This window comes from Biomphalaria glabrata, chromosome 3 (genome assembly GCF_947242115.1).
Source record: "Biomphalaria glabrata chromosome 3, xgBioGlab47.1, whole genome shotgun sequence".
NCBI classification, from domain to species: Eukaryota; Metazoa; Mollusca; class Gastropoda; family Planorbidae; genus Biomphalaria; species Biomphalaria glabrata.
This window is the reverse complement of record NC_074713.1, coordinates 25027666-25048480: the sequence shown is the minus strand read 5'-3', so window position 1 is coordinate 25048480 and position 20815 is coordinate 25027666. Positions and strand designations below refer to the sequence as shown.

Sequence of the window (20815 nt, the reverse complement as noted above, 5' to 3'; positions counted from 1 at the left end):
TAGACAGACATTCGAGCTAGGGAATGGGAGAAGTAACGTGTTCAATAATTGTACCATAAAGACAGACATTCGAGCTAGGGAGTGGGAGAAGTAACGTGTTCAATAATTGTACCATATAGACAGACATTCGAGCTAGTGAGTGAGAGAAGTAACGTGTTCAATAATTGTACCATATAGACAGACATTCGAGCTAGGGAGTGGGAGAAGTAACGTGTTCCATAATTGTACCATATAGACAGACATTCGAGCTAGGGAGTGGGAGAAGTAACGTGTTCAATAATTGTACCATATAGACAGACATTCGAGCTAGGGAGTGGGAGAAGTAACGTGTTCCATAATTGTACCATATAGACAGACTTTCGAGCTAGGGAGTGGGAGAAGTAACGTGTTCCATAATTGTACCATATAAACAGACTTTCGAGCTAGGGAGTGGGAGAAGTAACGTGTTCCATAATTGTACCATATAGACAGACATTCGAGCTAGGGAGTGGGAGAAGTAACGTGTTCAACAATTGTACCATATAGACAGACATTCGAGCTAGGGAGTGGGAGAAGTAACGTGTACAACAATTGTACCATATAGACAGACATTCGAGCTAGGGAATGGGAGAAGTAACGTGTACAATAATTGTACCATATAGACAGACATTCGAGCTAGGGAACGGGAGAAGTAACGTGTTCAACAATTGTACCATATAGACAGACATTCGAGCTAGGGAATGGGAAAAGTAATGTGTTCAACAATTGTACCATATAGACAGACTTTCGAGCTAGGGAGTGGGAGAAGTAACGTGTACAACAAGTGTACCATATAGACAGACATTCGAGCTAGGTAATGGGAGAAGTAACGTGTACAATAATTGTACCATATAGACAGACATTCGAGCTAGGGAATGGGAGAAGTAACGTGTTCAACAATTGTACCATATAGACAGACATTCGAGCTAGGGAGTGGGAGAAGTAACGTGTTCAATAAGTGTACCATATAGACAGACATTCGAGCTAGGGAGTGGGAGAAGTAACGTGTTCAACAATTGTACCATATAGACAGACATTCGAGCTAGGGAGTGGGAGAAGTAACGTGTTCCATAATTGTACCATATAGACAGACTTTCGAGCTAGGGAGTGGGAGAAGTAACGTGTTCCATAATTGTACCATATAAACAGACTTTCGAGCTAGGGAGTGGGAGAAGTAACGTGTTCCATAATTGTACCATATAGACAGACATTCGAGCTAGGGAGTGGGAGAAGTAACGTGTTCAACAATTGTACCATATAGACAGACATTCGAGCTAGGGAGTGGGAGAAGTAACGTGTACAATAATTGTACCATATAGACAGACATTCGAGCTAGGGAATGGGAGAAGTAACGTGTTCAACAATTGTACCATATAGACAGACATTCGAGCTAGGGAATGGGAAAAGTAACGTGTTCAACAATTGTACCATATAGACAGACATTCGAGCTAGGGAATGGGAGAAGTAACGTGTTCAATAATTGTACCATATAGACAGACATTCGAGCTAGGGAGTGGGAGAAGTAACGTGTTCAATAAGTGTACCATATAGACAGACATTCGAGCTAGGGAGTGGGAGAAGTAACGTGTTCAACAATTGTACCATATAGACAGACATTCGAGCTAGGGAGTGGGAGAAGTAACGTGTACAACAATTGTACCATATAGACAGACTTTCGAGCTAGGGAGTGGGAGAAGTAACGTGTACAACAAGTGTACCATATAGACAGACATTCGAGCTAGGGAATGGGAGAAGTAACGTGTTCAATAAGTGTACCATATAGACAGACATTCGAGCTAGGGAATGGGAGAAGTAACGTGTTCAATAAGTGTACCATATAGACAGACATTCGAGCTAGGGAATGGGAGAAGTAACGTGTTCAATAATTGTACTATATAGACAGACAATCGAGCCAGGGAATGGGAGAAGTAACGTGTTCAACAATTGTACCATATAGACAGACATTCGAGCTAGGGAATGGGAGAAATAACGTATACAATAATTGTACCATATAGACAGACATTCGAGCTAGGGAATGGGAGAAGTAACGTGTTCAACAATTGTACCATATAGACAGACATTCGAGCTAGGGAATGGGAAAAGTAACGTGTTCAACAATTGTACCATATAGACAGACATTCGAGCTAGGGAATGGGAGAAGTAACGTGTTCAATAATTGTACCATATAGACAGACATTCGAGCTAGGGAATGGGAGATGTAACATGTTCAACAATTGTACCATATAGACAGACATTCGAGCTAGGGAATGGGAGAAGTAACGTGTTCAACAATTGTACCATATAGACAGACATTCGAGCTAGGGAATGGAAGTAGTAACGTGTACAATAATTGTACCATATAGACAGACATTCGAGCTAGGGAATGGGAGGAGTAACGTGTTCAACAATTGTACCATATAGACAGACATTCGAGCTAGGGAGTGGGAGAAGTAACGTGTTCAACAATTGTACCATATAGACAGACATTCGAGCTAGGGAATGGGAGAAGTAACGTGTTCAATAATTGTACCATATAGACAGACATTCGAGCTAGGGAATCGGAGAAGTAACGTGTTCAACAATTGTACCATATAGACAGACATTCGAGCTAGGGAATGGGAGAAGTAACGTGTTCAATAATTGTACCATATAGACAGACATTCGAGCTAGGGAATGGGAGAAGTAACGTGTTCAATAATTGTACCATATAGACAGACATTCGAGCTAGGGAATGGGAGAAGTAACGTGTTCAACAATTGTACCACATAGACAGAGTGCGTTGATATAAATGTGTGTGTGTGTGTGCGCGTGCGTGCGTTTATGCATAGGGTTAGAGTTTACTGGACGTTATCGTTTGGAAAAAAATCGCCCCCACCTCCACTCCAAAGTTCTGGATCGCTATTGCGGCTTGACTAGACATATATTTAGCCCTTTGCTAAAAATGGATCTCTCAACAACTACTAGATCTATACCTTTGTTTCTTAGTTTACTCTACAATGGTTCATAAACAAATAGTTCACAGGCAACGGGTTCACAGACAATTGGTTCACAGGTAACGGGTTCACAGTCAATTGATTCACAGACAACTGGTTCACAGACAATTGGTTCACAGACAACTGGTTCACAGACAATTGGTTCACAGACAATTGGTTCACAGGCAACGGGTTCACATACAATTGTTTCACAGACAACTGGTTCACAGGCAACGGGTTCACAGACAATTGGTTCACAGACAATTGGTTCACAGGCAACGGGTTTACAGAACATTGGTTCACAGACAACTGGTTCACAGACAATTGGTTCACAGGTAACGGGTTCACAGACAATTGATTCACAGACAACTGGTTCACAGACAATTGGTTCACAGACAACTGGTTCACAGACAATTGGTTCACAGACAATTGGTTCACAGGCAACGGGTTCACATACAATTGTTTCACAGACAACTGGTTCACAGACAATTGGTTCATAGACAATTGGTTCACAGACAACTGGTTCACAGGCAATTGGTTCACAGGTAATGGGTTCACAGACAATTGATTCACAGACAACTGGTTCACAGACAATTGGTTCACAGACAACTGGTTCACAGACAATTGGTTCACAGACAATTGTTTCACAGGCAACGGGTTCACATACAATTGTTTCACAGACAACTGGTTCACAGACAATTGGTTCATAGACAATTGGTTCACAGACAACTGGTTCACAGACAATTGGTACACAGACAATTGGTTCACAGACAATTGGTTCACAGACAATTGGTTGACAGGCAACGGGTTCACAGACAATTGGTTCACAGACAACTGGTTCACAGACAATTGGTTCACAGGCATCTGGTTCACAGACAATTGGTTCACAGACAACTAATTCACAGACAATTGGTTCACAGGCAACGGGTTCACAGACAATTGGTTCACAGGCAACGGGTTCACAGACAATAGGTTCACAGACAACTGGTGCACAGACAATTGGTTGACAGGCAACGGGTTCTTAGACAAATGGTTCACAGGCAACTGGTTCACAGGCAACGGGTTCACAGACAATTGGTTCACAGATAATTGGTTCACAGACAACGGGTTCACAGACAATGGGTTCACAGACAACTGGTTCACAGACAATTGGTTGACAGGCAACGGGTTCACAGACAATTGGATCACAGACAACGGGTTCACAGACAATTGGTTCACAGACAATTGTTTCACAGGCAACGGGTTCACATACAATTGTTTCACAGACAACTGGTTCACAGACAACTGGTGCACAGACAATTGGTTCACAGACAACTGGTTCACAGACAATTGGTTCACAGGAAACGGGTTTACAAACAACTGGTTCACAGACAACTAGTTAACAGACAACTGGTTCACAGACAATTAGTTAACAGACAACTAGTTAACAGACAACTGGTTCACAGACAATTGGTTTACAGACAACTGGTTCACAGACAATTGGTTCACAGACATCGGGTTCACAGACAATTGGTTCACAGACAATTGGTTGACAGGCAACGGGTTCACAGACAATTGGTTCACAGACAACGGGTTCACAGACAACTGGTTCACAGACAATTGGTTCACAGACAACGGGTTCATATACATTGGTTCACAGACAACTGGTTCACAGACAATTGGTTTACAGACAACTTTTTCACAGACAACTGTTTCACAGACAACTATTTAACAGACAACTGGTTTACAGACAATTGGTTCACAGACAACTGGTTCACAGACATTTGGTTCACAGGAAACGGGTTCACAGACAACTGGTTCACAGACAACTAGTTAACAGACAATTGGTTCACAGACAACTAGTTAACAGACAACTAGTTAACAGACAACTTGTTCACAGACAATAGGTTCACAGAAAATTGGTTCACAGACAACTGGTTCACAGACAACTAGTTAACAGACAACTAGTTCACAGACAACTGGTTCACAGACAACTGGTTCACAGACAACTGGTTCACAGACAACTGTTTCACAGACAATTGGTTCACATACAATAGGTTCACAGACAACTGGTTCACAGACAATTGGTTCACAGACAATTGGTTCACAGACAATTGGTTCACAGACAATTGGTTCACAGGCAACGGGTTCACAGACAATTGGTTCACAGACAATTGGTTCACACGCAACGGGTTCACAGACAATTTGTTCAATGACAATTTGTTCACAGACAATTTGTTCACAGACAATTGGTTCACAGACAATTGGTTCACAGACAACTGGTTCACAGACAATTGGTTCACAGACAATTGGCTCACAGGCAACGGGTTCACAGACAACTGGTTCACAGACAATTGGTTCACAGGGAACGGGTTCACAGACAATTGGTTCACAGGCAACGGGTTCACAGAACATTGGTTCACAGACAATTGGTTCACAGACAATTGGTTCACAGACAATTCGTTCACAGGCAACGGGTTCACAGACAATTTGTTCACAGACAATTGGTTCACAGACAATTGGTTCACAGACAATTGGTTCACAGACAATTGGTTCACAGACGATTGGTTCACAGGCAACGGGTTCACAGACAACTGGTTCACAGACAATTGGTTCACAGACAATTGGTTCACAGGCAACGGGTTCACAGACAATTGGTTCACAGGCAACGGGTTTACAGAACATTGGTTCACAGACAACTGGTTCACAGACAATTGGTTCACAGGTAACGGGTTCACAGACAATTGGTTCACAGACAACTGGTTCACAGATAATTGGTTCACAGACAACTGGTTCACAGACAATTGGTTCACAGACAATTGGTTCACAGGCAACGGGTTCACATACCATTGTTTCACAGACAACTGGTTCATAGGCAACGGGTTCACAGACAATTGGTTCATAGGCAATTGGTTCACAGACAACTGGTTCACAGACAATTGGTTCACAGGCAACGGGTTCACAGACAATTAGTTCACAGACAACTGGTTCACAGACAATTGGTTCACAGACAATTGGTTCACAGGCAACGGGTTCACATACAATTGTTTCACAGACAACTGGTTCACAGACAATTGGTTCATAGACAATTGGTTCACAGACAACTGGTTCACAGACAATTAGTTCACAGACAACGGGTTCACAGACAATTGGTTCACAGGCAACGGGTTCACAGACAATTGGTTCACAGACAATTGGTTCACAGACAATTGGTTCACAGACAATTGGTTCATAGACAATTGGTTCACAGACAACTGGTTCACAGACAATTGGTACACAGACAATTGGTTCACAGACAATTGGTTCACAGATAATTGGTTCACAGACAACGGGTTCACAGACAATGGGTTCACAGACAACTGGTTCACAGACAATTGGTTGACAGGCAACGGGTTCACAGACAATTGGATCACAGACAACGGGTTCACAGACAATTGGTTCACAGACAACTGGTTCACAGACAACTAGTTAACAGACAACTGGTTCACAGACAACTAGTTAACAGACAACTGGTTCACAGACAACTAGTTAACAGACAATTGGTTTACAGACAACTAGTTCACTGACAATTGGTTCACAGACAACTAGTTAACAGACAACTGGTTCACAGACAACTAGTTAACAGACAACTGGTTCACAGACAACTAGTTAACAGACAATTGTTCACAGACAACTAGTTCACAGACAATTGGTTCACAGACAACTAGTGAACAGACAACTGGTTCACAGACAACTAGTTAAGAGACAACTGGTTCACAGACATTTTTTTCATCGACATTGGGTTCATGAAAAATGACTAATGGCTGACTGACATTTGGTTCACCGGCAATAGCTGACGAATTAGTGGTGATCCTGGTCGATACATCTATTGTACATCCTATGATTGCAATCTGGTATCTATTACATCTTGTGTATCACCTGAAAACATGTGCAGGTGATTTGTGTAACACAGCTCGATTAGGCTTTCTTCAGCCTCGGCTTTGTACATTTGATGTATATCTATAGATACATTTGTTCTCTCTGTTGCCAAAAAGTAAAAGTGTATCTGTGTGTCTAAAAATGCGCGCGGGTGTGTAGGGTCTCTAATAGTCTCTATAGGCATATTTGCTTGATCTATGATTCGTGGTCTATATTCTTTCTATAATCTGATCCCTGCTGCTTTAAATTTAATTTACATTGTACTTTGAGTGAAAATTTTGAGTGAAAATTAATGAGATAGTTAATGTAAAGGTTTATGAGTTTGTTAATGTGAAAGTTTATCCTAAGGTTTATGTGATTATTTATGTGATAGTTTGTGTTTTCACGATCAATTTTTGTTCTCTGTATACACTTTTATTACGATCCAATTTTCATTCTTTAAGCAGTAAATTAAAGTAACATTAAAGAAGATAAAGCGAGATGGCGAAATGTTGGGGTACTATAATTAATTTAAGGAACAACTTAAGAAATTATTTTTAAAAAAGGAAGATTGTAAGATATTTTGAAATGAGTAGACAGAAAATGTTCAAATTGACACTATATAATTAAAACTTGAATGATCACTGTTGCCAACTTAAGGATAAAAATTACTTTTTGCTACATATGAAAGCTTAGAGATGTGATTTTACAGAGCTGCAAAAAGTGCACGGAATGATGTTTTTTCCCATTTGAAAAACAGTTTAAAAACACTTCCAATGACACTGATACATCAAAAAGCTATTTCTAGTTATCCACCATGGACTAGCAGCACCAACGCACTGATATTGTTTTGTTTTTTTTAAATTGCTTATGCGTAGCGCAACGTTAATGTATAGCTCAGAGCTCATTGGTCCAATCTCTTTTGTGACACCAGTGGGGTGGGGGTGGGGGGTATCTGGGGGAAAGTTTCCGTACTAGGTTGAGGCGCTCAGCAAATACAAATCTGCTATATTCGGGATTCGAACACCTTGGCCACTCGGCCAAACATCTCGCTAGCGTGTTACATATAAAACATTAAAATACATTTTTGTAAAAGATCTCGCGAGTATTTGATTATCTGCTCAAGTCTTCTGTATACTTAATCAAAGTGAAACTTCCAATAAGTTATTGTGTTTGGTTTGAAAGTGTTTTCAATTCAGAGGCATGACAAATAAATCTTAGATCGCCTGAACGGATTTTGTTTTGTGAACCGCTTCCCACATTTTCTAATTTTAGCATCACCGGGTGCGACCAGTGCCCCCTTCACGCACCACCTTGTGACGCCACTGAAAATATTTAGACTACCGAGATATGACGTAACACATGTTCCGGAAACGGAAAAAGGAAAACATTGGCACGTGACTATATGGTAACGCCGACAACCTCATTCTGTTTTTTGACCTTCTCTTTGAAACTGCAAATTTATAGACTCAAGAACCCCCCCCCCCCACACACACACACACACACCCTCGCAAACAAAATATCTTGGACGACAATTGCTCCATGCAATGAAACTTTTGTAAGCATAGTCATAATTGTAATCTGTCCATTACCTCATCAATTCTAAGTCAGCATGTCTGGCTATCACAACGATAAGGATCTGTTCTAATAGTTATACTTAGTTTGTCTTGGATCTGTTCTAATAGTTATACTTAGTTTGTCTTGGATCTGTTCTAATAGTTATACTTAGTTTGTCTTGGATCTGTTCTAATAGTTATACTTAGTTCTTCTTGGATCTGTTCTAATAGTTATACTTAGTTTGTCTTGGATCTGTTCTAATAGTTATACTTAGTTTGTCTTGGATCTGTTCTAATAGTTATACTTAGTTTGTCTTGGATCTGTTCTAATAGTTATACTTAGTTCTTCTTGGATCTGTTCTAATAGTTATACTTAGTTTGTCTTGGATCTGTTCTAATAGTTATACTTAGTTTGTCTTGGATCTGTTCTAATAGTTATACTTAGTTTGTCTTGGATCTGTTCTAATAGTTATACTTAGTTCGTCTTGGATCTGTTCTAATAGTTATACTTAGTTCTTCTTGGATCTGTTCTAATAGTTATACTTAGTTTGTCTTGGATCTGTTCTAATAGTTATACTTAGTTCTTCTTGGATCTGTTCTAATAGTTATACTTAGTTTGTCTTGGATCTGTTCTAATAGTTATACTTAGTTCTTCTTGGATCTGTTCTAATAGTTATACTTAGTTTGTCTTGGATCTGTTCTAATAGTTATACTTAGTTTGTCTTGGATCTGTTCTAATAGTTATACTTAGTTTGTCTTGGATCTGTTCTAATAGTTATACTTAGTTTGTCTTGGATCTGTTCTAATAGTTATACTTAGTTTGTCTTGGATCTGTTCTAATAGTTATACTTAGTTCTTCTTGGATCTGTTCTAATAGTTATACTTAGTTTGTCTTGGATCTGTTCTAATAGTTATACTTAGTTTGTCTTGGATCTGTTCTAATAGTTATACTTAGTTTGTCTTGGATCTGTTCTAATAGTTATACTTAGTTCTTCTTGGATCTGTTCTAATAGTTATACTTAGTTTGTCTTGGATCTGTTCTAATAGTTATACTTAGTTTGTCTTGGATCTGTTCTAATAGTTATACTTAGTTTGTCTTGGATCTGTTCTAATAGTTATACTTAGTTTGTCTTGGATCTGTTCTAATAGTTATACTTAGTTTGTCTTGGATCTGTTCTAATAGTTATACTTAGTTTGTCTTGGATCTGTTCTAATAGTTATACTTAGTTCTTCTTGGATCTGTTCTAATAGTTATACTTAGTTTGTCTTGGATCTGTTCTAATAGTTATACTTAGTTTGTCTTGGATCTGTTCTAATAGTTATACTTAGTTTGTCTTGGATCTGTTCTAATAGTTATACTTAGTTTGTCTTGGATCTGTTCTAATAGTTATACTTAGTTTGTCTTGGATCTGTTCTAATAGTTATACTTAGTTCTTCTTGGATCTGTTCTAATAGTTATACTTAGTTTGTCTTGGATCTGTTCTAATAGTTATACTTAGTTTGTCTTGGATCTGTTCTAATAGTTATACTTAGTTCTTCTTGGATCTGTTCTAATAGTTATACTTAGTTTGTCTTGGATCTGTTCTAATAGTTATACTTAGTTTGTCTTGGATCTGTTCTAATAGTTATACTTAGTTCTTCTTGGATCTGTTCTAATAGTTATACTTAGTTTGTCTTGGATCTGTTCTAATAGTTATACTTAGTTCTTCTTGGATCTGTTCTAATAGTTATACTTAGTTCTTCTTGGATCTGTTCTAATAGTTATACTTAGTTTGTCTTGGATCTGTTCTAATAGTTATACTTAGTTTGTCTTGGATCTGTTCTAATAGTTATACTTAGTTTGTCTTGGATGTAGTCTACTGGTCGTTGTAGAGCCTAAATTCCCACTTACTTCTAATATTGTGTGAATTTCTTTCTCATTTCTTTCTGTGTTCAAAGAGTGGAAGCGTGTTAACAATAAAACTGAATGCAATGTCTCTAAATGTGACATGAAAGCTGTGCTGGCTATTATTGATTGAAACATGTTTTTACTTTCTGTCCTCTATAGGGTGACTTATCCGTGTCTTTTTTTGTTGTCTTTTTTAATAATGTTTTAAATTTCATTTTTGTTACGTCCTGCCGTTAGAGTTTGGGTGTTTGTGTCCGAGTGTGTTATAGAGTGTGTGTGTGTGTGTGTGTGTTTGTGTGTTTCTAAGGTGATGATGAAGTAAGGGAGCATTAATTGTTTAATGATGAAGAAAGGGATCGTTAATTGTTAGTCTTGTAGAATGATGCACTATACGCGCCTCGGTCATAAGCTATGTTAAGAATATGAAACGACTTCAGGATGCCAGACTGTAATGGCGTGTTTTTATTGTTAGATTTGTTTAAATGTCAGTTTATTTCCTCTAAAGTTGAATTTCTCTTTTTTTTTTTTTTTTTTGTAATAAAAGTTATGTTTAGTTTTGTGCACAAAAGGAGTTTTTTCAAGTTTTTTTTTTAAATTCTATACTTTAAAATAAAATACGCCTACATCGGTTTAGTTGTCTACTAGCAATCTGGTGCTTTAAGTCAACGACCGACCACAACAGTGTGTAACTGCTGGTGTGATTTAGTTCAATCCTCAAAGGTCACTGACCGTCGTCGTTGCTATAAACGTCCTTGAGTTTGTGTCTTGTCCATCCTTCACCCCCCCACACCTCTTCCGCCTTTATTACACCCTCCTGTCAGCTGTCACCCCTTTAAGAGATTAGTCACGTGATTGCAGAGGGCGTGCAGTTAGCTGGTGTGACGTGTTTTATCGATGGACTTCTTCTGAAGTACTGCGGCCTTGACCGGAGGTGGGTTACAAGTGGCCCGGACTTTGATGAATTGACCAGTTACTTCTTCTCCCTCCATTCCACTCTATTTCCACCCACCCGCCAACCCACACACACACGCACACACAATTGCTGGCCCTTTTCCTCTTGGTCAACATCGGCGCGTGATTCACTATGACAGGCCGCTTCGTGAGGACCTCCCGGTGTAGCGTTTGATGTAGACTTTAGAAGTTGAGTGGATCAAGAAACGAACTGTGTCTCACTATAAGGACGGAGATGTGTATGTGTCTCACTATAAGGACGAAGTTAAGTCTGTGTCACGTTTTGATGTCACGAAGGTGAAAACAACTGTTAATTTAACTCCATTTGTAAACTCACAGTATTAGACTTCTAACAAATTTTACATCAGCATGTTGTAGTAAAGATGAAATCACAAGATTAATATAAGTTTCCAAGTCTATTCATTATTATGAAGTGACACCTATACTGTAGAGTAGACTGTAGACAAAGAATGCCTACAAGACATACACTTATTTGCAGTAATTATACGGAAGTCTTCATACAGACGTGCTCGCATCTCTGTACACTCTCCCACTGAACAGGACTGCTACATGAACTTTAAAATAACATTGTTGGAATGAATGCTTCAATCTATTCTAAGACTGTTTGAATCTTATGATCTGTATATTGATCTTTATCTTATATATATATATATATATATATATATATATATATATATATATATATATATATATATTACGAGTAGGATTCACACACACTTTGCACACAGAGTTACACACACAGCTATTGTGTACTTGAAAATCTTCCCTCGAGGGAGACAATCGCTGATTGTTTCTTCGTTTTCCTCTGTTGAAGAGTTTCGTGTCTTGATACAGTTACTTTCCCTGCCAATGACGAACGAATAAGAAGTTTTTATTAGCGGCCGATTTTGAGTTGTCTTTGTAACCGTGTTATTATTATTTTTATTTAAAGAAAATGTGACTGCAGATACTAGTTCCAACTCATAGTCCCATGACAGTTGTCCTAGTACCGGGTACCGATCCAATGGTCTTGATGAATACACTGTGATTTTAGTTTTAGTTGTGACTACAGACCTAGAATGATAATCCTAAGTTTGATCTCCAGACAAAAAGTACGTTTGGCTATTAAGGTGAGCGGACACAACATCTCGTGTTTTATCTAGACGTGAACTTTGGTTGAGGGAGAGCTAGTGAATCATGCTCCTCGTAGGCCTACAGTTGGAAAACATCACGTGTTCGAACCAGAGACTTCTATTCTACCGTCACGCAATCTGTACCACCATATACCACCATATCCTTTTGAACAAATGTATTGTTGTTTTTATTCATAATGCTACGTGTCCTATGAATTTTAAATGTGTGCATCGGTTCATTGTGCATTCGCGTGTTATCATGAGTACACATTGAGGCGTGTTTTGTTAGTCATAGTGTATGTGTATGTGTGTCTATTGACATGTGAGTATTGTATTAGTACATTTGCACACGTACCCAAAACTGCTTATGTCACGTTAGAAACAATATTGACTCTCAATTTCTCTTTCATCGTCTTTCCTCTTCCTTCCTAACTCTCTTTCTCTCTTCCTCTGTTTTTTTTCTTTTTTCTTCGAAACCAAATACTTGCGCGTGTGGTCATAACACTAACTGGCATGCTTGAGTGACAATGCAGCTGAAAAAAAAGTCATTTTAATTTAAAATGTACATACTTTGCTAGTTCCTTTTGCCTGTTATATTGGTTGACATTTGGCTGACGCACTAGCCAAGTGTGAGAGAACAAACACACAATTAAACAGTGCACTATATCCAGATGAAAGGAAGAAACTAATAGATTGGAAATGGATAGGCTCTAGTCACAAGAAAGACTCCATTGTAAGCTATCCCGACAAGATCAACGTCTAATCTTTCGCCTCAGAACCGGACTAAACAGAATGAGACAACATATGTTCCGGAAGCTCAAAATTGTAACCAGTGAAATCTGCCCAAGTGGAATGTCACTAGAGAATGCTGAATATGTCCTTCAAAACTGCTCTCATCACCAAGAGGCCCGTACAAGACACTGGCCCCAAAACACCCCAATAAAAAGAAAACTATATGGAGAGCTCCCTGATTTGGAAATCACTGCGCAGTTCCTCTCAAATATTGATCTAGTCATCTGAACGCTCCTACAGTTCATCTCACATATTGGTCTAGTCATCTGAACGCTCCTACAGTTCATCTCACATATTGTTCTAGTCATCTGAACGCTGCTAGAGTTCCTCTCAAATATTGGTCTAGCCATCTGAACGCTCCTACAGTTCATCTCACATATTGGTCTAGTCATCTGAACGCTCCTACAGTTCATCTCACATATTGGTCTAGCCATCTGAACGCTCCTACAGTTCATCTCACATATTGGTCTAGTCATCTGAACGCTCCTATATTTCCTCTCAAATATTGGTCTAGTCATCTGAACGCTCCTACAGTTCATCTCACATATTGGTCTAGTCATCTGAACGCTCCTACAGTTCATCTCACATATTGGTCTAGTCATCTGAACGCTCCTACAGTTCATCTCACATATTGGTCTAGTCATCTGAACGCTCCTACAGTTCATCTCACATATTGGTCTAGTCATCTGAACGCTCCTACAGTTCATCTCACATTTTGTTATAGTCATCTGAACGCTCCTACAGTTCATCTCACATATTGGTCTAGTCATCTGAACGCTCCTACAGTTCATCTCACATATTGGTCTAGTCATCTGAACGCTCCTACAGTTCATCTCACATATTGGTCTAGTCATCTGAACGCTCCTACAGTTCATCTCACATATTGGTCTAGTCATCTGAACGCTCCTACAGTTCATCTCACATATTGGTCTAGTCATCTGAACGCTCCTACAGTTCATCTCACATATTGGTCTAGTCATCTGAACGCTCCTACAGTTCATCTCACATATTGGTCTAGTCATCTGAACGCTCCTACAGTTCATCTCACATATTGGTCTAGTCATCTGAACGCTCCTACAGTTCATCTCACATATTGGTCTAGTCATCTGAACGCTCCTACAGTTCATCTCACATTTTGTTATAGTCATCTGAACGCTCCTACAGTTCATCTCACATATTGGTCTAATATTCATATTAAGGTTTAATAATATGTTAATATAATTATATATTTAAATTTACTAATGATAAAATTTGAGATTAGTAGAGTGTAAATACGACATAATATACAGATGGGTTCAAGTGTCAATATGTAGTTTATATTATATAGATATTTAACTAATTTTGTTCACAAACTATGATTTCTCTATAAAAGTAGGACCGCCCCCCCCCCCCACCCAATCGGCTAACAGGGGAACGACATAATATAAAGATCTGTTAAAATATAAATAACAACTTTTAATCATATAGATAATTTAATTGATTCTGTTAACAAGCTGTGATTTCTACAAATAAATTGGACCGCCCCCCCCCCACTCGAAAGTTTATGTGTGGGGGGGGGGGGGGGCGGCGGGATTGATGCCATTGCCACCTCCCCACCCCAACAAATCGGCCCCCACTGGATCCGCCAGTGTCCGATGGTCAAGAAATATTCGATGCTTTTTACAACAGCACTTGAATTAGTCATGTAATTAGTGATTTAAAATGAGTGATTTGAAATCAATCCTTGTCAACTCTTGAAAATGTTAGATTAATAAGGCCTCATTAAGTGGCGAAGCAATTATGGATCATCTCATAGAAATGACTTCAAAGCCTTGGCATCAGCTATAGACAGAATGTTGTCACCTACACAGCAGTTTCTCCCTCTCTACGCAGCTGATTTATCCGAAGGAAGGGCAGTTGCCTCTACAGTTTGGGATCAGCGGCATCGCAGGTTCTAGCAGGGTTTAGCGCTGTGTGCTGCAAGTTGCCGAAGGGTCACCAGCTCCTTATTTTGTTTTCTCAGGGTTGACTTCAGAAGCTTTTTCCATGTTCATAGGAAGATGAATTGTTTTGAATCTCAAAGACATTAGAGAAAAGTTCCAGTCTTAGCTCATAATTTTAACAGTTCGACTTTTTAATATGAACGGCGAAGCGCGGATTGTTCTTGGCACTATGCATAATTACTTAGCCATTTTTTTTTATAGAAAAAGACGGAAACGAAGAGACAACTTCCGCCGGAAGTTTAGAGCTTGTTTGTTTCTTATGAAACATGTCTGCCGTCTTGTCATCTTCAGCTAGATCTACATCTAGATCTAGATCTACCTATAACCAGTATGTTCGTCACTTTTGCTACTTACTTCGAGATTGTAGTAAGCACTTCATTTGCCCATAAAGAAGAATTTTTAGTGCATTTAAAATCTGTCATTTTCTAAAGCAATTTCATATGCTCTACCAATAAAAGAGAAGCTTCCTGAGATTGCTAAAGTAGTAAAACTAAAAATGTTAGTCTATTTATAGCATTATTTGTCTAGATGTAGACTTAGCCTAAATATACTAAAGCCTACAGTTTACTTACTCACAATCTAGAGATAATTGCCAAAAATTCGTGAGTATGCAATACACACACTCACATAGAAGTTTCCGAAACAATATATCAATCTCACTAAAAAGTCCATTTTTCTTTTTCTTCTGTCATTTTGGCTAGATCATAGACATATATATATAGACTGGACGATAAAGTAAAAATTATTATGGGAAACATTTGGGAAAAGATAAGTTTGTATGAGTTATACAGCAATTATGAGCAGTGTAAAATTAAAAGTATTTATAGTTTGTTTTTTTTCAGCCATAACCTATATAATTGATATAACCCCTTCTGTATTATTATATCTCTAATCGTGCCTACCAAATCTATTAAATTTACATAATTAAAATAATTATAAATAGTTTTAAATACTAGATTTAGATCTAGTCTATATAAATACTATAGTAAAAAAAATACTACTTATTACTATACTATAAACTATAATTGTAATCTGTATAGTCTAGTCTATAGACACTATGGTCTATAGTTAGTATATAAAATAAATAGTCTAGGACTAGATTGTCACTAGATCTATAATGTATACTTATATTAGATCTAGTCTATAGTCTGCATGCATAGATGATAGTCTGACTAGTTTAATAGTTAGTAGTAAAAAGTATGAAAAGTATTAGACCTAGTTATTACAAATATTAGTCATATTTATTAGATTTAGATCTATCAATATTAAATTAGTGACAGTCACAGTTATTCTGACTTAATGAAACTGAAAGTTAATGTGTATAATATTCAATTTTTTTTCAACCTTTAGAATTTATCCTTGGCCTATCGTACTACGAACATTAGAGCACGTTCTGCTCATTTTCTTTGACTTTTTTTTACTAAAAACTAATTCTAACAATTTGAATCGATAAGACGACCGCCATACATTAATAAAGAAGCCATGTCAACAAACATAGATCCACATCACAAACCTATATATATATTTGCCTATGTCTATGATTATGAAACAAAGGCAAAATACTGGGAATATGGCAGTTTTGTACTTTTCAAAACTAAAGATCATAATTATATATTGGCTGAAATGTTAGTCCTAGAATTTATAGCTCAATTGCCGCCATTTTTTTTTCACATAGATATAGTACATAAAACATATTTGACTTCCCCCAAATAAAAATAACTTCCTACTTCCAGTCTATATTTATTTATGTCTATGGGCTAGATCTAATGGCGTGGCTTTTTTTTTTTTGTTTTTTGGTTCAATTTTTAAACACCTTGGGCATATATAAAAATGAAACTCTAGTGGGGCGCCCTAAAACTCATTCATTTTTTCATAGGTAGGAAGTTTATTCTTATCTTATCTTATATAATACAGACGTTACTTCAAAAAAGAAGATGATTACGTCCTACGCGTCATGCATTTAGTCATGCATATTAACCAATGACTTAAATTCTGCCAAGTCACTGGTTTTCCTGGCTAGCTCAGGCAACCCATTCCATGCTCTAATAGCACTAGGGAAGAAGGAGTATTTGTACACATTTGTCCTAGCATATGTGACGAGGAATGTGCCTTTATCTTTGTGTCTTTCAGAGTATTTTATTAAATTTTGTTTTTGTATTTGAAGATTATGGTTCAGTGTTTTATGTATTATTGCTACTTTACTTTTGAGCCTTCTGTCCTGAAGGCTTTCTAAATTTAGTGATTTTACTAAAGGTGTTACTCTAGTCAAATGTGAATATTCGTTTGTTATGAATCGCACTGCTCTATTTTGTGTCTGTTCTAGTTTCTTAATGTTTTCTTGAGTTGAGGGGTCCCAAACAGAGCATGCATATTCTATTATTGGCCTAACCAAGGTTAAATAACATTTTAGTTTTATGTTCTTATTTGATTTATAGAAATTTCTTTTAATAAATCCTAATGCTTTGTTTGATTTTTATATAGTGTCATCAATATGTGGATTCCATGACAGTTATTAAAACAAGTATATTATAAAAATTAGCTTGACAAAGTCCCTAATATAGGCCAAGCAAGGTCGCGTATTAAGTATTCCTTGTATTTCAATATATATATATAAGGACTACAAACACTATGTAGTGTCGTTCTGTGGTGTCTTCTCTTTTATTTGTAGTGATCTACTCGAGCTCTGGGCTGACTCCATTGTGGGCCGAATGTCTCATTACTTGCCTCCCCTGCTAAGACTTCGTGTGTGGTACGTTACATAGAGGGGAAGGAATTTCAATGTAGACTAATGAAGAGCGAATCAAACAGCTCATTTCTCTACTGTGCGATAAAGTGCTATAGAAAATACAATGTATTATTTTGGACCCACGTCTAGCTTTTTATGGGCGCTGACTAGATCATTATTTTGTATCTTGTTCTAGTGTGGCCTCCCCTGACCAGTGTTATTCCCGTCATATTACACTTTCCTAGTGCTAATGACACACATGAAATATATGCGCCCTGGGCGGTGTCCTCTACCGCGTTTGCTGTGGAGTTCTTGGGGGCAAGGGAGTTTTCTAACAAAATTACTGAATACTTTGAATTCAACAATGTTCATAAACTAGCAAAGCATTACTGTTCCTTATTATTCGCTAACGTGATTAAATGTTTGAATGTGTGCCAGTGCTGCTAGAACTCAGTGGACGCACCTCTCATCTCCTGCTGGAAAAAGAAACATTGAATTTAAAAAAAAAACATTGTTACAGTCGCAGTGTACAGGGGGGACTACAGTCGCAGTGTACAGGGGGGACTACAGTCGCAGTGTACAGGGGGGACTACAGTCGCAGTGTACAGGGGGGACTACAGTCGCAGTGTACAGGGGGGACTACAGTCGCAGTGGGGGGACTACAGTCGCAGTGTACAGGGGGGACTACAGTCGCAGTGTACAGGGGGGACTACAGTCGCAGTGTACAGGGGGGACTACAGTCGCAGTGTACAGGGGGGACTACAGTCGCAGTGTACAGGGGGGACTACAGTCGCAGTGTACAGGGGGGACTACAGTCGCAGTGTACAGGGGGGACTACAGTCGCAGTGTACAGGGGGGGACTACAGTCGCAGTGTACAGGGGGGACTACAGTCGCAGTGTACAGGGGGGACTACAGTCGCAGTGTACAGGGGGGACTACAGTCGCAGTGTACAGGGGGGACTACAGTCGCAGTGTACAGGGGGGACTACAGTCGCAGTGTACAGGGGGGGACTACAGTCGCAGTGTACAGGGGGGACTACAGTCGCAGTGTACAGGGGGGGACTACAGTCGCAGTGTACAGGGGGGAGATACAAATCACTAACTTGTGTTCTAGTCAAGGAAAAACAACAACACATTATTACCAATGTTATAAATGATTAAATTGAGTGACATTCTTTGATCTTGTAAGTACTGCTTTTATTACTGAGGTGTCTCCAGCAAGTCTAATTCAAAACTTCATTTTGCGGTAGACGTTTTAATAGGCCTACATTTCTCTCGACTGACGTCATATTGTTTCTGCTGGCGTCTTTGTTGTGAGCCTAACCCTAACCCCCACCCCATTCTTAATTGAACTCTTTTTGACTTGCGATCTGTTTACTAGAAGAAAACAATGGAGCGTTGTGAACGCCTATTTCCAGACACCTGATGGTGGAACCTTCAGACCGAGACCAATCGTCATAGAAGGCTTGAACCTGCAACGTCGCAACCTGTGGGCAGGAGAGACCAATAGTTCGTTGCCACTTCACAGGTCTGTACGAGCTATTGGTCATCACCAGTGCTTTTTTTTTTTTGTAAAAAAAAAAATAGGTGCCGGTACTCAGTGATGGATTGCCTAACTTTTAACTGCTAATCAATTAATAAAAAAACAACCCGTTAAAATACAAGAAAAGTAATGATTTTTTCCCCACTTTGAAAAATGTGCCGGTACGCCGTACCGGTGCGTACCGTCACAAAAAAAAGCACTGGTTACCACTCCATATAGATTGCGACTTGGCAGGTCAGTGGTGAGGTCTACCCTAACGATGGGGTCCTGCCCAGACTCCCTTGCGGCTAAACATAACTTGATCTAGGGTAACGTGACTGGAGCAAGTTTGAGAAATAGTTGTGTGACATGGAATTCAATAACTTGAAGATTTCGTTTTGATGGATAGCCTCTCTAATCTGTTCAGAACTTTCACCGGAGCTGTCCACTCACTGGTCAGTGTAGAACTAATGGATTCTAACGTAGATTAGTTGTAGCAGTACAGTGGAGGGGCAATAAGGAATGGCATTTGGATAGCAAGCAGTGCCTCTCTCTATCTCTCTCTCTCTTTTTAATAAATTGTATCCCACATCACAAAAAAGCAACAACGTATTGATCTATGAACTTACACCAGGTTTTGTTTTTTTTTTGTTTTTTGGCTATGTCACTAACAAATCTGCGCCTTTGATAATTTAAATACATGTCAAATATATTAATCAGAGGTCGCTGTGAGGCTCCAATTCGTTCAAATACTTACGTGATTCATCTCGGTCCTCTGTTAAAAACCTTTCAGTTGTTTGACCTGTCCCTCATCCACCCCTCTTCACCTTTGTTTGTCTCACATTGCTCTGTAGGATTTTTTGTTTTTAAAAGTTCGTTTAATCTGGTCACGTGACCACTTCGTTCAGTTTGATTGATCAATAATGTTACATTTCACTTTGACCTAAACAACGTCCACCTCACCGTGGCCACTCAAGACAATATGAAGTCCAGTGAAATAACAAGACTCATTAGAAAGACCCATCCACCATCTTTACACAATGCACATAGTGTGACATAGTCTTCTTGTCTTTTTTTTTGTAGCCCTATATTTTTTTGTAATATTTTATTTATCCTTCTGGCTTATATTCGTCTGTGTAGGGCTTAAACTCATCTGCATCAATACTTTCAGTTCACCGATATTTCTCATTATATTGGTGAGGGGAGGAGCCTAAAAAAGTGGGGGTGGTTTTACTCTAAAAAGTTCTGTAGGTTATTCGTACAAAATAGAATGTCTCTAAGAAACATGTTTCTATCTGAAACCTTAGGTCAGGTATTGGGTCGCGTGTTATGTCCCGTGGGAAACCTTTCCGTAGCACTGCGGTAGCCTCCAAGATTCAGACTGCGAGTGAGGAGATGTG

At 38.7% G+C, this 20815-nt stretch overlaps 1 protein-coding gene across 5 annotated transcripts in view; it reads left to right on the top strand.

Moving 5' to 3' along the window:
- Positions 1–20815, top strand: part of LOC106067020 (apoptosis-stimulating of p53 protein 1-like) — a 102069-nt gene that overhangs the window by 24438 nt on the left and 56816 nt on the right. Inside the window, exon 1 of one of the 5 annotated variants that reach the window (XM_056024141.1) lies at positions 15420–15534. The exons of 3 other annotated variants lie outside the window; for them this stretch is intronic. In XM_056024141.1, the coding sequence (XP_055880116.1) occupies positions 15435–15534 (100 nt within the window). In that variant the 5' untranslated portion in view covers positions 15420–15434. Of the gene's footprint in view, positions 1–15419; positions 15535–20815 lie in introns of those variants that run through there. One more of the 5 variants, XM_056024145.1, reaches the window with a different exon arrangement.